The sequence below is a fragment of the Echeneis naucrates genome, chromosome 4 (genome assembly GCF_900963305.1).
Source record: "Echeneis naucrates chromosome 4, fEcheNa1.1, whole genome shotgun sequence".
NCBI lineage: Eukaryota > Metazoa > Chordata > Actinopteri > Carangiformes > Echeneidae > Echeneis > Echeneis naucrates.
The window spans coordinates 8,159,921-8,176,324 of NC_042514.1; the positions used below are offsets into that span (position 1 = coordinate 8,159,921).

General features: G+C 45.6%; 1 protein-coding gene across 1 annotated transcript in view; it reads left to right on the forward strand.

The window, feature by feature from the left end:
- Positions 1-291: 291 nt before the first annotated feature.
- The window catches only part of midn (midnolin), a 28,158-nt gene continuing 12,045 nt past the window's right edge, over positions 292-16,404 (forward strand). The window contains 6 exon segments of the mRNA XM_029500689.1: positions 292-647; positions 2,935-3,163; positions 4,883-4,970; positions 5,145-5,207; positions 15,440-15,608; positions 15,611-15,792. Coding sequence (XP_029356549.1) covers positions 572-647; positions 2,935-3,163; positions 4,883-4,970; positions 5,145-5,207; positions 15,440-15,608; positions 15,611-15,792 — 807 coding nt within the window. The 5' untranslated portion in view covers positions 292-571.

A 16,404-nucleotide genomic window follows, 5' to 3' on the forward strand; every position in this document is an offset into this window, starting at 1 on the left:
TCTTTGTTAAGGTGGCGCGGCGCCGGTGGACGCTGTTCTGTTTCCTATCTCGACATTTTCCTCCATTAAAAGCCGGGGTCGCGTCGGAGGAGTCATCGACACGGTTTAGGTATGTGTATCTGTCGCCGTTTTGCGTAGGCACACTATCCAACCCCCCGGTGACGACCCGCTAAAAAAAAGAAAAGAAAAGTGGGGCCACCTTAAAAAAAACACTCCACCCATCTGAGAGAGGAGTCGGTGCGGAGCTGTCTCACCTTCCCGTCGGCGGCCCTTTATTACTGGGAAGGCGGCCCGTGCGGAAGCAGCACGCGGCGGCACTGTTAGGACACAGCTGCAGCTCCTCATTGGCCGGCAGTAGGCGGCTGCGTAACCGTCGCGCGCTGTACACGGATAACGCACGAGACGGCCAGAGAAGCCGCTGAAGAGAACAACAACAATAATAATAATAATAATAATAATAGTATACATTTTTCAGACTAATAATAAGCCCTCCAGTGGATATTAAAGAGTTTGGAATAATTTCTTCAGTTTTTTTTTTTTTTTTTTTACCATTCTGGGTTTTTTACTTTACATGCCAAAGCTGGGGGAACAGACTGGAACACAACAGACTTCAGCGCAAAGCTTCACAGTTTTCGCCACAGTTATTGGTAAGTGGATATGTTCATGTGGGTTCTTATTTACTCGATGGCATGTAAACTTTAGATTGACTCTTCGTGTCGACACAGGAGTCTGGACAGGGGCTTTACTGCGTTGGTGGCTAAGACATTGATTGGAGAGGAGCAGTCAATCGCGGATCGATAGAAACTTGTTGTCAAGTGACTGGATGAGCCATGTAAATTTTGTGGGCATGATTCCTTAAATTAGGTCTTTTGACGACAGTGTAGAGTCACCTTAGTAAGTATGATTAGAATTGGTTGTTGGCAGCAAAGGAGCACAATAACACAATCAAACGGTACCTTACTCCCGTAAAGACGAGAATAAGTTAATGTTATGATAGACTCTTACGCATGAACAGATGTATTCATGTTTTTGGCCCACAAATGCTCGATATGAAGTCTTAACTGGACTCTCTTCCATTGTCAAGACCCAAGTAAACTATGACTCAGTTTCAAGATTTGATTGTGAAAGTTTCCCCCTCGGCCGCTGGGGGGCGACCTTGTATGAGCTTTCTGGTGTTAAAGACCCTACATGTGCATTGAAAATATAGGGATGACTCAATGTGTGTGTGTGTGTGTGTGTGTGTGTGTGTGTGTGTGTGTTTGTGTATGTATATATAATCTCATATGATCAGGTTTTACTGGGAATTTTGATCATGGCATTGATTGATTGCCTCAGACTGGAAAATACCAAGTTTTGCAGTCACAGCTGCAGCTTACCAAACATGTACGAAAGTGTCAAGTCACATCCAAAGTTTGGCTGCAGATACTGAGATCGACATTTGATTGTGCTGCCCAATATATGCAGTGTAAAGCCTATGAGTTGTCTGATAGCCCATATTTCTTCCTAGAAAGTATATAACATTTAAAGGGGTGATTTGCATAAGGCAGTACTCATGATTACATCAGTAGCCTAAGCGTTGCTGAGATCAGGAGAAAGAGAAAGACGACAGCAGTATTACCGCCATCACACCCATGACATCTGATAAGTTCTTCTTATCAGTAAAGAATGTGACATAGATGTACTGTTATACTGTTTTAATTATATGTGTGTGTGTGTGTGGGGGGGGGGGGTATTTAAGGTAACTACATCCTCTCTGCCGTTCAGCTGTAGTCAGGAACAGAGCCACTTTCTTTGACACGGTTAAAAGTTTACTTTCAGTAACACAGACATCAGATTAGGACATTCATAAATTACAGCGATTCATCATTTTGGTTCGTGAGTCTAAGATCAGTCTATAATTTATCTATCTCTCCAGAAAATAAGGAAGTCGGTGATAGCGAAAAGTAATGAAGTCGTCATTTTTAACTTCAACTCGGTGAAAACTTAAAGGTAACTTCTGTTTAAATAGCACGACTATAACACGTATATTTTTGTTTTATGCTGTAATTTATTATGAATGGCCCAAACTCGCCTGCCCTCCACGTGGGTGTGGATCTCATCTTCCCATTGGCTGAGAGCAGCGACGGCCTGCAGGAGCTGTGCTGTGATTGGTCGGGCCGGCCCCCGGGGGTGGGCCGTGGGCGTGTTTTTATCGATGGTGGAAGTGAGATACTTTCTGACAATGTTCATTGTCGATATTTCGCCGGAGCTCCGGAGGGTGTGAGTGCTCGGCGGAGAGCCTCTCACTTCTAGCCGTGCGAGGCATCGCAGCTTACGGACGGTGTCGTTTCATTCCTCCGAAGCTTTCAAAAGCTTTCCAAACACCGAAGGGAATTTATTTTATTTCCAAGTAAACCTAGCAGGGTTTTGTTTTAAAAGGCACTCGCTTACGTAAATGAGAGTTCGTGGCTTTTTTTTGTGTGTGTGTGTGTGTCTGTGCGTGTGTGTGCGTGTTTGTGCGCGTGTGTTGGGCTGACTGCACACTTGCGTTGCTGCCTGGCATCTGCACATCTATGTAGCATTTAAGAAGACTTTCACGGACACGCTGGAGACAGAGAGAGACAAAAGAGGGAGAGAGAGCTCTAACGAAGACACAAACACGCTTTATGTAGTTCACTTTCCTGGGAGGAATATTCCCATGAGATCAGCCGGAGAGAGGACGGATCGGCTTTTATTGTGACTCTCAGAGAGCGAGAGGAAAGGAGGCACCGAGAGAGAGAGAGAGAGAGAGAGAGAGAGAAAGAGAGAGAGAGAGAGAGCTCTCTGAATGCTGCATTTGATTTGCAAGCACAACAAGGGACGGTAGCCGAAGCGGCGGATCTGCTCCCCGTCCTCCAACAACCCGTTTCATCCCCGGCTCTGCTCGCCTTGCCCCCCCCCCCCCTCTGATCACAGGTTATCGGATGGACCAGCATCCCAGCGCCCGGAGCTGCACCAGTCGCGGGGCTTCGTCCTGCGAGGCCGTCCCGACTGAGCCCTCCATGAATCTTTACATCCACTCCACCACCGGCACACGCTTCGAGCTCTCCCTGCCCCTGGAAGAGACCGTGGAGGGACTGAAGAGGAGGCTGTCGCAAAGACTCAAAGTACCAAAAGAGAGACTCGCTCTGCTGCACAAAGAAACGTGAGTAAACCTGATGCATGTGTTCGTGCACGGTTGAGATGTGTTTACTGCAAAGTGTAGCCTCCTTACTGTGGAGGGGGAAAGAAGCACAAACAGCACTTAATGCCTTTTGTCCCAAGAGCCATTGTCCGTAGTGTTGTGATGCCTTTGCGATTGGAAATGTGAGTAAACCCGAGTTCAGGTGTGTTCACCCTCTGGCTCTGCAGTGATATGGTTTAATCTATACTTTGTGTTTATTTGTGCTGGAGCTCTGGGGCGCTTTAGAGACAACCTTGGCTGCTTCGGCCATCAATACATTCAAGGAAACTACTGACCACGGTATTGGAATTACGCACAGGGGACGCACCGGTCACTGGAACAGTATTGACAAGGAGAGCTGCACACTCGCATTGATTCATTCCTCCTTCATTATAAATACCGAAGCCTGACTGAATTGCTAATGCTGTGTGAATCATACACGTTAAAAATTGATGAGTACAGTCACACTGGGCAGTCTGTAATTTATTTACTGTGTTACTGCAGGCATACATTTGGCTCATCTTGGACTGTATAATTGAATATGGATGTACCTTCTACTTGGATCGGGATCTAAGTGTTGAATTACATGGCGATACCAAGTATCCCTGAAAGCAGAGTCACTCCTTGATGGTTTCAGTGAATTTGTGGGTGTGAGGTTTCGGCTTGCTGGGTTTGAGTACTCAGAAAATGCTCCTGTAATAGCACCACAGGACGGAGCTGTAGAAGTGAGGGGATGGTTAGACCTTTGTTATTTAAACCCAAACATACAGTATTAGTCGGCTTCTAAATGAATCATGCCTGGGTCAAAAGAGCTAACACTAATGCTGATGGTGTCATGCAAAAATGTCAGAGGGGGTAGGGTAGGATAGGACAGTCAGCACTATTTTCCAGCTCCCACCTATTGTAATCACCCAGCAAATCACATCATCCTCTAAAACCTGAAACCTTGTTTTAATTCCCCCCTCCCCAGTCTACCCCTCAAAATGTAGACCAAGGCAGTGCTGAAGGTCTTTGTTCAGCTGCATTGAGAGAGATTTGGGTCATGCTTGTACAGTGGTTTGTCCTAAACATTCTACATAAGACTATAGGAAGCACTACACCTGGATGTGAGTGCTTTGAGTGCTTCGTGACCTGCAAGATAAAAGCTTTTCCTCATTGTGGAAGAGATACTTCTGCTCTGCGCTAACCATTAAATAGTAAAGCCCCTGTAAATGTATTATACATCATTTGTCTTAGTGTTCTTTGGCATTGCAGAAACATCTGCAATACAGTTTTTTTTTTATTTATTATTTTTTTATTTTAACCAAGAACAATACATCAGCAATATCAATAATAGTTTCCTGTCGCCCTATTTATTTTTTCTCATAATGGTTACAAGGACTGTGGTTCAGTTTCACCTTGGATTTTCAGGCTCTTCGTTTGTTCAACTCCAAATGCCAAAAGAAAATACTTACCTCCACTTAGGCAAGTGGCAGTGGTGCCAAATATCCACTGCGAGCAATTGTCAAGCTCCACTATACTCGAAATTGAAATATGACAGTCCAATCAATACTTTTCTTTCATGGAGCTTTTCACCCACGGCTCTTTTCGAAACTAGTTTTGAAGTCTGTCTGCCCCCCCTGGCTGAAGGGTATTTGTGTGTCTGAAGAGAGAAGATATTGTCAGCACAGTCTAATTATCTTGTTCTCTCTAACCCTTCAGGCGACTAAGTTCAGGCAAACTCCAAGATCTAGGCATCTCTGATGGGAGCAAGTTAACACTTGTACCAACAGTTGAAGCAGGATTAATGGTAAGGCTCATTTGACTGTCATGTTGTTTTAGTTTGGATTTCTAATAGTTATTATATGTAATGAGCATTTGCATCAAAAAAAAATTTGCATAGAAATTACCTTGCATGACTGACATGTTCTCCCTTCAGTCCATTTAAACGGATTAATTATTATCCATTTCTCTTGCTGTGCAGTCTCAAGCATCAAGACCAGAACAGTCAGTAATGCAAGCCCTGGAGAGCCTAACAGAAACTCAGGTAAGAAACTGTATTTCCACGTTGACCCTGAAATAATATGGATTCAAAACTTAGCATGCAACCATGGCCACAATCTAATATGAGCTTTGGACCTTTTTTATGTGTGTGTTTGCATGGGGGACATGGGAGGTTGCAGCTTTACAGAGAAACTACCAGATATGACAGAGGAGGGAATGAGATGAGTTGAGCAGGATGCACAAGCACAAGCCTCTTTGCTTGTCTAATCTCAACCTCTTAAGCAAGCCAAGCCAAGCCAAGCCAAGCTAGACATCGAGTGTGAGCTGTTAGGATATAATAAGCAGCAACACCTTCCTGTATCCTAGTAACATCTGTGATAGTGTGCGCATGTGTGCGTGTGTGTGTGTGTGTGTGAGAGAGAGAGAGAGAGAGAGACAGTGAGCGTGTGAGCATGTGAACATGCATGCCAGAGAGAAGCCAGAGTGAACAGTGCACAAGAAAGTTTGTGAGATGTTGAGAGGACAAGCACTTAATACTTCCACGTTACTGCAAATACCTCTATCTGTAATCTCTATCCACTCCCTCTGTATTTCATGCTCTGACAGATGTGCACAGGCATACACACACACACACACACACACACACGCACAGGCAAGTTTCCAGGAAGTGTGCTGTGGCTACATGGAGATTGAGTGTAGTCTCACTAAGTCATAAACAGAGTGCTGGATCATCAGATGACAACCTCCTCACTCAGTATTAGCATTTGGTTCCTGGAAGCCTGGCATGTATCTGACTTTGAGTGGGGCCTACTACCTGACTTATGGTGAAACAACTCTGTAGGCCCAGTTAAATACACCATGCATTTGACTCAGTGTGAAATGACTCACCAAAGTGATCAATAGTGAGAGTAAAGCAAAAAAGGCAATTAGTCTTCCGTGCTGGCCACAGAGAGAGCGAGAGCGAGAAGACAGGCGATAAGGCCGAATGCACTCAGACAACACTGTGACGTATGAAACACTCTGCAGCTGACTGACTGACTCAGATCAACTTCCTTTTGTAGTGTTCGGGAACACTGTGATGTACGTAACTGCACTGCTGAATGATGTCAAAAGAGAGCTGGGCAGCGAAATCGGATAGTGACGTAAGAAGCGTGACAGAGATGGAGCCGTCACATTCAGATGAAAAACAATTCTCGAAATTCACTCCGTGTTTTTTTTTTAATTGGAAGTGGAGAATGTAGGTTTTTGAGAGATAGCGGAGTATTCTTTGGTATGGCTTCACTCCCTGCTGATTTTATGGTGGAAATCCTAGTGTTGTTTTGCATGGGTGTGTGTGTGTGTGCGTGAACTCAGCATGCTTCTTGTAGCACTGACAGCAGATGACTGTGCGTGTAGGTGTGTGTAAGTAGATGTGTCCTTATGTGTGTGTATGTTACTGGCAGTGGGCTGGAAGGAAGCCTTGCCCATCATGTGGTACGCCTTTGCTGCGCAGCCATGAGTGACTGTCATTTTCACCAGAGGCTGACAATAATTCAACCACCGACCCAGACGAGTAGATTTCTCACCATGCCGTTCTTCTCAACTCTGTCTCTCTTTCTGGCCACATAACCTCTTAAACTTGTAGCTTCATTATGAGTAACATGCTTGTGTTTTTCACAAGAATTGCTCACTGTGCATAACTGTTACGTGTATATTTACTCTAAGTTTCACCGTAATACTGCAGTGGGTATAGAAGAATAAAAAGCACAGCGAACATATCAGTGTGAGAAGTTCAAATAAAGGTATAACGCTACTTAAGTGTGTTTTTTATCCAGAGAAATTGATTCTTGTTTATAATTCATGAAGCGGAAGGGAATGATATAGATTGTGGAGAGGTTACAGATCTGAGTAAGATTAGAAAATAGGAACAAAAAGCTTTCCCCCACCCCCCTGCCCCTACTCTGGGGCTATCAAAAATCAATCAATGCACTTAGCTCTTAAAAGTGTCTGACACGATAACTGATATGCCCATACAACCAAAAATAGCCTCGGGTAGATGTGGGGTGGCAGTTAGCTGTGGTAGCCTCTAAAGAAATGGGTATGAACACCTGGACCTCTTATTACTCTTCACCCCTCCATATATTTTGGTCGTGTCAGGTCTGATTTCCAGCTTGGGTGTTTTCCCAGGAAGTGTGTGTATTCATGGAAGACTGGACAGAGTGCACCAGTTTATGTCTTCTCCTTTCAGAATTCAGGGGGTGTCTGCAGCTAGCAGCTACGTAGCCAGCCAGCCAGACAGAACATGACAGCTTCCAGTGGCTGTTTCAGACTTTAGTGGAGCAAGTAAGATGGGAAATATTTTATGGAAATGGGGCCCCAGCAATTATTAAAATGAGATTTTTTTTTCCCCCCTTTGCGCCATCTCCCCTTTTCTCTCCTTCTCCCTCTCTTGTTTCTGCTTAACAGCTCTCCCAGGATCCTATAATTTAAATGTGCTGTGGTTTGCAAGTCCGGCTAGCTGCCTCAGTTTGACCGTGATGGCTGGCTTCTTTAGCAAGGACAATCCTGGCTGCCTTAATTCTTCCGTTTGCGCCTCACAAGACTTTTTTTTTTTTTTTTTCATGACACGCGAGCTGTATTAAGCCACTGCTTCCTGACAGCCCATCAAAATACAGTTGCCTGTGCCACTCTCTTTTCATTCTATCTGCTAAATAGAGGTTGTGTGCACAGCTTACTTATGCAGTCATGCACAGCCAAATACACACATGCACACACCAGAATTGAAAGGATATATTTAAGAGGATTTCTCATCCTGCTTGGTGAATGAGAAAATGTCTGATCCTAGTAGTAAAATAAATGTATACTTACAAGACATAGTAGTGAAAGGGAAATGAAAGCAATATTCACTAATTCAGTGGCTATGTAGGCAGTGACATCAGTCCCTCAACTATTGATCTTGGTATTTGACAGAAAGAGACAGATTATATGTTCCTCTCAGCACACAGGGACTATTTGCTCATTGATGCACATTGATGTTAGAATAAAAGCCAACCAGGCAGGCAGGCATCACCCTTCCCATCCCCCCATTACCCTTCCCCCATGCAGCCCCCTCTTTGTTCCTGTCTTAAAGCATGAGGACCAAACCTGCTCAGCTGACAAACACAAAACAGCGCCAGAGGGTCACCCTTTAAGTTTCACTCTCCTCCCATGATCCCCTTTCATCTGCCATACATTCACAGTGACATCAACTATATCCAATCAAGTGCAGCAGCCCGTTGGTGCATACTGGTTTCAAAATCGATGCACGGCCCAGCTGGAGCAAAGCTTAGTGGGCTGCAGATTGACAAATTTTGAACAATCTGAACAATAACGCAGATTGCTTTGGGGAGGAGGATGTGTGCTGCCATTTCATATGTCCCTACAGAATACGAATATGTATCTGCACTACTTTTCTCTCTCCTGCCAACAAGCACCTCCTGTCCTTATCCACTCTTCTCCTCCTCCACCTCCCCCACTTCTAGGAACAACAGACTCAGATATGGCACAGTTTTGCCATTGTGTCTAAAAGCAGACAGATGGAAACTAGTAGGATCTAACAATCTGTCGGGAGTCACTTCAGGGTCACCCTCACCTCATTTCCTCTGCTCTGCCTCCCTCAGGGCATGCCAAAGTGGGCCAGATAGGTGGAGGAGAAAAGAAAGGGAGAACTTAGCTCAAGTCACTCTGTAAGATGTCAAGTCGATGTGTGTGTGTGTGTGTGTGTGCACGCACAAGTTCTGCAGGCTTAGGTAGTGGGGACGATGAGTACACATCCCTTGGTAACAAACAGATGTTGAAATACAGGGAGGGGTCTAATATAAGGGAGGGAATCGAGAAAAAGATGAAGATGACTTTGGCCAGCTACGCATACTTTGGAGAAAATACACCTTTATGGACAACGACCTATGTACCTGTGCACATCTGTGTGCCCGTACATGAGTCTGTGTAAAACAGTTCACTGCAAATGGTCTGGTTCTTTTTATGGCCTGGCACACTACACACTACCTTGACTAGGTGTTAGTTAATCAATGGAATTGGCTCTACTGGAAATCATTGAAGAGTAATAGTATTGAGGATTTGGGAGTGCAAAGAATTGAAAAATGACTGAGGCAGCCTGTTGGTCAATATGAGAGGATCCTCCTGCTTTTTATAACACACAACTCCCTCTGTCGCACTCACTGCCATTGAAATGAAGCCTTTTTATATGCATGCAGCTTAAGAGAACCCATGTTCTTTTGGACGGTAATTTGCTTTTTTGTTGCTGAATGAAAGCTACAAAAATTAATTTGTTGTAAATTAAATTGTGTATGGAATAAAAGACAATGCTGATCTAAAGGCCTATTCAGTCCCTGCTCATGTAAATCCTGTCCTTGAAAATTGCATTATTAGGCTGAGCACGCAGTATTTTTTGCACCTGTGTAATCCCCTTTGTGATGCTTAAATACACAGAGGGAGGGGGATGCTGCTATGGGTGGAGGGAATCAAGGTGTGTTGTGGGGCAATCAAGGGAGAGATGGATTTTGCAGGGAATTTCATTGTCCTACTGTGTATATGCATGTATGTGTGCATGGGCCATTATCCATTTCTAATATCTACATGTGTGTGCTTCCTTGTTTGTGGTAAAGCAAGTCTCAATTTCTCCGTATTGGAGTCATGACTGTCATTGTTTCCCATTCCCTGGCGACACTGAGCTTTTGTGATTCAAGTAGCAGGCGTCGTGACTAGTGGGGCTACTGCGTGGGAGGATGGACGCTAGGAATATCATATCTGATAGCCACCACTAACTCTAAGGAGTCAATTAGGTGTATGCTGCTGTTGAAACACAGAACTGGGGTTATTATACCTAGGTCGAAATGCTACGTCATAAAAAAACCGTACTCAAAAAACTCACTGAGGAAAGAACCTTCGCTACTGCCTGTTCTTCGCACCACTCTTCTTGTCTCCTCACCTACGTTAGTTACAAAATCCTCCCTCCTCTCCTGTCACCTTCTCGACACTTACCTGTACATTCTACCTCAAGGAGATGAGCTCTTATTTTGTGATGTTTATACAAGTTGCTCAGTGGTGTTCTTCTCCACCAACACAGTATCCTGATTTAATATTACTTATCAGCAGGCATAGAAGACATTCAGTGGAATAAATGGATTTAGTGTAAACAGCAGGCAGATGAGTTAAAGTTAAAGCAAGTCACTTGCTTTGAATTAGATATATGACACATGGTCTGAGGGCCCAGAGGCTTGTACGTGTATTTTGTCAGATGCTGGCACCATTGGTGTGTGTGAGGAGTGGCTTTAAGTAGAAACCTGATGATCCTGAACTTTGCCACTCCGATCTTTCATTTCATTCGGCCTGTGAAATTCAGTGATGGCCAGCTGGCTCTCTCTTTCTCCTTCCAGCTCCCTCTGTTTCTTATCAGGCAGTATTACAGACACCTATCTTTCTAATGGGGACTTTCGAAAATCCCCCCCAGCAGCTTTTAGGATTTGGGGCAATATCTAAGTCATTGATTTTTTTTTTTTTTTTGCTTCCTCTCTTTTTAGAGCCTCTTATTGCATCTTTAGCTGGTATATGTCTGCACAGAGACTATCAATAGTGTCCTGGTGCGATCAAAACATCTAAGTCGATAGGTGGGTTAATAAGCAGCTTTTTGAACTGTACATTTCACCTAGCTGTTCGACAGGTGAGCAGCGTTGGAACCAAAATATGGCTGGAGGAGACAGCTTCCTCCTCTCATGGCTTCCCTCTCTCCACCCTTCTGTCCCGCCCTCCAATCCTCTATCCTCTTTTCTTTGGCACAAAGCTGCTCAGTTGTTCATGAATGTCAGCTCAGTGCTGCCAGCATGCTCTATCTTTCCCTCCCTGTCTCTCTCACCCTCCCTTGGTCTCTGAGCCTCTCTCTTCCTCCCGCACTCCTTATCTCCCTCCCTTAGTTCGCTTAGTGTGCAAAGGAAGAACGACTGCAAATGAGTTCCTTGAACCACAGGGACCCCAATAAATAAAACTGTCAGCCAGAGATGTCATAAGAAAAAAAAAAAAAAAAAAACGGAAAGAAGGAGCCAGAGGCACACTCTCACTGAATATTTCATCACCCACCACCACCACTCTGACACCCTACCCCCATCGCCCGCATCCCCCATCCCCCCTCACCATCCTTGCTCCTTCCCTCTTTCATGCCCCCCCCCCCTCCATCTATTCTCCAATCCTCCTCCCCTGGCCACCCCTTATCATATTTTCCCCCATTACTGCATAGCAACCAAAGCCTCCTTTTAAACAAAATACCTCCTCCTGCCGGACCCCGGCAACTAAAACATGATGGTTGATCAACGTGAATTGTGGGGTCAGCTGCTAAGAGGAGTGGCGGATTCAATTAAGTTCAAGAGCTCTTTAGCAACACCTCTATGTCCCTGAATAGACGCTGTTATGACATCGTGCCCATGCAGTTTTCGACTGAGTATAATCACCTACGTATGTTATTTTCAGCAAACACACACCTTGTTCCTCAGGCATGGGCTCCTCCTCTCTTTGCATACCACTGCTGCTGCATCAGAAAGAGAACAATGAAGGGCTGGCTTCTCTCTGTCTGCCTTAACACAACAAAAGTGGGGCCCTCTTCTTTTCCTGTGTCTCTTGTAACAAACCACCACAAACAGCCATGAGTTGCTTTTGTAAAACAACTGGAATTTGTCAAGTGTGCTCCGAGGAGCATGGTGGAAAAACAGGAGGAAGAGGGGGAGTGTTGAAGACTTAAAGGCAAGCCTAGAAGCTCTCTTTTGTTTGTCTGTGATGTTCCAGAAAGCGCTATCTGGTGTTTGTCCTGACGTCAGTGGTAGCCAGCCACATTGGCTGTCTTGGCAGTGCTCCTGAGAGCAGACAGGCATGTTTGGACTGGAGCAGAGCTGCTAGCTGAGACCTCTGGGAATCATTTGCTAGCCAGCTCTCCAGCACCAGAGAACCCCTTCCCCCCTACACACATGCACATATTCTCTAACACACTCCCTCCCCTTGTTTCTCTCATAGTCTCTGTCCGTCTGGAAGAGGCTTGTTGTTACACGATCACTCTCGCCAATCTAGCCTCTGGCAGGCAGGGAGGCAGGCCGCACAGTATCACCCTCCTCCTCCTCTCCCTCAGGAAACGGGCCCTATTTCAGGTGTTCCACTCCACAGCTCCCAGCTTCTAGCTACACAAGCTGTTCACTCTCCTATTCTGGGTATTCAGGAACGTCAGGAAAATATCATGTCAGTTGAAAAGCACAAAGCTCTTCATATGGAGGAGCTGAGTTACACACCTGAAGGTTTACTTTGGTTCCTTCTGTTTATCTATTGAGGGAAAAGAAAGTGACCAATCAGTTTATAGGAGATAAATCGTGCCCTGTCATTTTCTCAGCAAATTAGATGTCTGTGTTTATGTGGGTTTTCTGGCCTTTTAATTTCTAGCCTAAAGATGAAGTTGTGGTGGGTGGTGAGTGTATGTACGGAGACCCCATATGAGTCACACACATGGCTACAGAGGAGGAGATCTCCACGCATTTCAATGTCTCATATATGTGAGACTAAAGCGAGCCCATGTGAGAAACATCCAAATCGACTTTATGAGTCAGTGACTAAGACTCCCAAGATCAGAAGTGACACAAATCGACAGGAGGAGGAAAAATAAGAAGCGTGAGGGAGGAAACTTGGTTCTCGTGCTGGCTAATTTGAAGCCTGCCATGTGGTGTTGGAAGCTCAGTAGGAGTGCATGAATTTTATCTTGGTGGTTTTGAATAATCCACACTAGTCATTAGAAGGGTAATCAAGCCTCCTCTCTGTTTCTCCTGCTGTCAGTCACTGTCGTCGTTTTTCGTTCACTTTTTCTCGCGTTTGCCTGCACAGACACGCACACACACACTCAGAAAATATGGAGTGCTTCAGTAAAGGCCCTGCAAATACTTGGCAATAAAGTCCATCTTGTATGATTCCTTCACAGGTAATGGATATAAGATGACCTCAAACTGCTCTCAAAATGCACAATTTAAAATAAATTGCGCAGTGTGAACATTTAGAGACACACTTAACAGTTAATAAGTCTTACTTAAACATTTATGACAATTTGATCTCAGGCACTTCATTGCAGACTGAGTCAGATGCAAGGTGTGAACTATAAACGGTCTCACCTCGATGCTGACACAATCTTGATATATTTAAATGTGAGATAGGAGTGCAGAACTACCATAGGCAAACAGACGCTCACTTCCCAGGGCTCTCACCGCCCCCAAATTCTTCCCTCCCTTTAACTAAACAGTGGGTTAATGGTCTCCCTCGGGGGCCACTGACTTTTGTGTGCATGTCTGTCGGTGTGTGTTTGTGCGTTGTGGGTTGGCAAACTGTCAACTCATTCTCTTGACAGCTGTCAGTCAAAGGCGCATTCAGCTCTCCTCCCTCCTCTTTTTGTCTTTCTCACTTCCCCCACCAGCTTTGGGGTTTTGCCTCCCCCTGAGGTCTCAAACAGAAACACACACTTACAGACACACTCTCACACATCTTGTCTGTCAGGTGACCTTTTGTATGTGGAGTTTCCTAGAGCACTCTCACATAACACCCTGCCCCTGTTCCCCTCCTTGCTTCACACCCTGCCTTTGGCCTGCTGAGTTTATTGTCTTAACAAGATGGGGTAATCATGGCGGGCGTGGACTATATCAACAAGCCATTAGTGACGAAGTTTACACTCTGAAAAGGCTGAGTTTCTGTTTATCCTGCAGAAGCCTCTATGCTGATTTCTTCTTCCTCTTTTTCTTTTTTTTGCTGTCTTAGCTGTTGATTATTTACATGTTGAAATTCAGCCACCAGATCATCCCAAACCTCTCGTCCTTTCACCTCTCCTCTCCTTCCATCCGCTTTGCCACACCATGTCAATATCAATGTGCAAAGGTCACCCTGGCAACAGAGAGGCAGCAGTCGATAGAGAAATAAATAAGCTGAAGAAAAGAGAGAGAAGTGATGGAGGGTAGAACCTGGTGATTCACAGGGTTAACTACAGCCCACCATCTCAGAGGCACACTCCAAAGGCTGCAGGGTCTGCAGGGAGTGAGACCTCTGCTCTCTTTTTCTGTCTTTGTATGTATGTGTCTATTGCTCGTTTTCTCTGCTTTGTCATTAGTCTTTCTTTCCATCTACCATCCTCTTTGTGCTCTCTCTTCCCCTCGAGTAGCTTTTCAGTACTCCTTCTGTCTTCTAGTTCCCCCCTCCACCCTCCCTCCTTCTCTGCATCTCCTGGGACTGAAAACACACAAAGCAGTAAGCGTTGCTCAAACCTTTTTGGACAGAGGCGTCACTTTGCATTTGCCAAAGCTATTTGTTCCTGTTTTCTTGTATTTAGAGAGAACCTGAGACGTCATTACTGCTGAGTCTTCATGGCCCAACGAGGGCTTCTGACCCTTGAATGACTCTCACAAGAAACGAAACACACACACAATTTGACACACATGCATAGACTTCATAGTGAGTGGCAATACACATTAAGTTAGATGCAGGCCTGCATGAGAGGAACAAGAGGGCTTTTGTTATTAATGTGAATCTGCTAGCCAACTCGCGACAACTCCGCTATCCTGTGTCTGTTTGTGTGTCCATCCGGGCCATGGGTGGGTCAGTGGAGGCCTCCACACTTGGCCTCTGTCAGCTATTGCCAGAGCTCCAAAAATGGGCAGCCCTTCCAGATCCGCCTTGGACCCGTGAACAATCAGCCATTCTGCATTGGAGAAGCAGGCGGGGTGTATTTCCTGGACGTGGGACTGATTTTTCAGGCCCCAGGCCAAACAGAAGGGTGGCCTTTGTCTCTGCATTAAATGACACTGCTGACTAAGAACGGACTGAGGGGCAGTGAGAAGACATTGAGAGTGGGCTCTATCTGTGTGTACATTCTCCAATAGGTCACCATCTCCAGAGCTCCCCAGCACAAGTAAATAGGCCAGTGTTACAGAATAGCGATTGATTGCATGATGGGCTAATGTGATGTGTCCCATCTCCATGAGAGGGGGAGCTCAACGCTTTGTTGTGTGTATTTTAACGGTTGTCCATGGTGCAGTCTCCTCACTTACAAAGGAGGAAGTCAATATTCATGTGATTTTTGAAAAAGGGTATGAACCAGACTGAGTGCTGCAAGCACTACTGGACCAATGCATAATGAATATTTTCTTCTGTTGTGGTGATTGTGTTGGTGGCTTTTTATGTCAAGTTATTTTCAAGAATCAAATAACTCAACTTTTTTCGTTTTTCCTCCTGCAGGTCAGTGACTTCCTGTCCGGCCGCTCCCCCCTCACCCTTGCACTGCGTGTGGGTGATCACATGATGTTCGTCCAGCTGCAGTTGGCGGCACAGCAGTCTGGCGGTCCCCAACTCCAGCACAGGCACCTCATCACCCGGGGCAATGCAGAGGCCGCCATGGGACAACCCACGGGGCAGCCCCGTGTTCCCCACCCTCACCCACACTCCCACCACCACCCCCATCATCCCCACAGTCACCCCAGTCCCCACTTGACCCAGCCTCACACGGTTCCTTCCTCTCCCTCTTCCCCAGGCTCCCCTTCATTCCCCCTACCCTCCACACACCACCAACCGCTCCCTCCCATGTACCACCAGTCACCCTCCTCTGCTCATTGTAGCCCCCCCACTCCTCCTCCTCCACCACACTCCCCTCGCCCATCCCACATCCCAGGAGGACTTTTCCGCTCTCCGTCTCATCACCATCATCACCACCACCACTACCACCAGCCTTCCTCAGGCCAGCCCAGCCACGACGTCAGCCAGGCCAGCCCTGTAGCTCCGGTCCTCTGCCCTGAGGTAAAATTATTCACATTATTTATGTTCTTTTGGTTTTACACCGTTGACACAAATCCTGGTGAACTTGTAGTTCATTTTGTGAATGAAAAATATAGGGAATAGGTTTTGACCATTTGAGACGAGTGCCATGCTCACTGTTAAATCATTCTCCATTAAACTGATTGGATTAGTGGGATATCCCAGCAGAGTGAGGGTAGAGGGTGAATCTGTGGTTTAGTTAGTCCTGGAGAAGATTTGCACATGACGTGTGTGTCTGTGCTTCCAAAGTGCACAGTGTAATTACTCATCGCTGGAGTGCAGTGTGCTGCCAAAATACATACAAATAGGCCAACACACACAATAAGCCAGGAAGACACAGCATTCATGTGACCTCATCTTGCCCAGATGTATGGGGTTGGTAAAGAGAACAA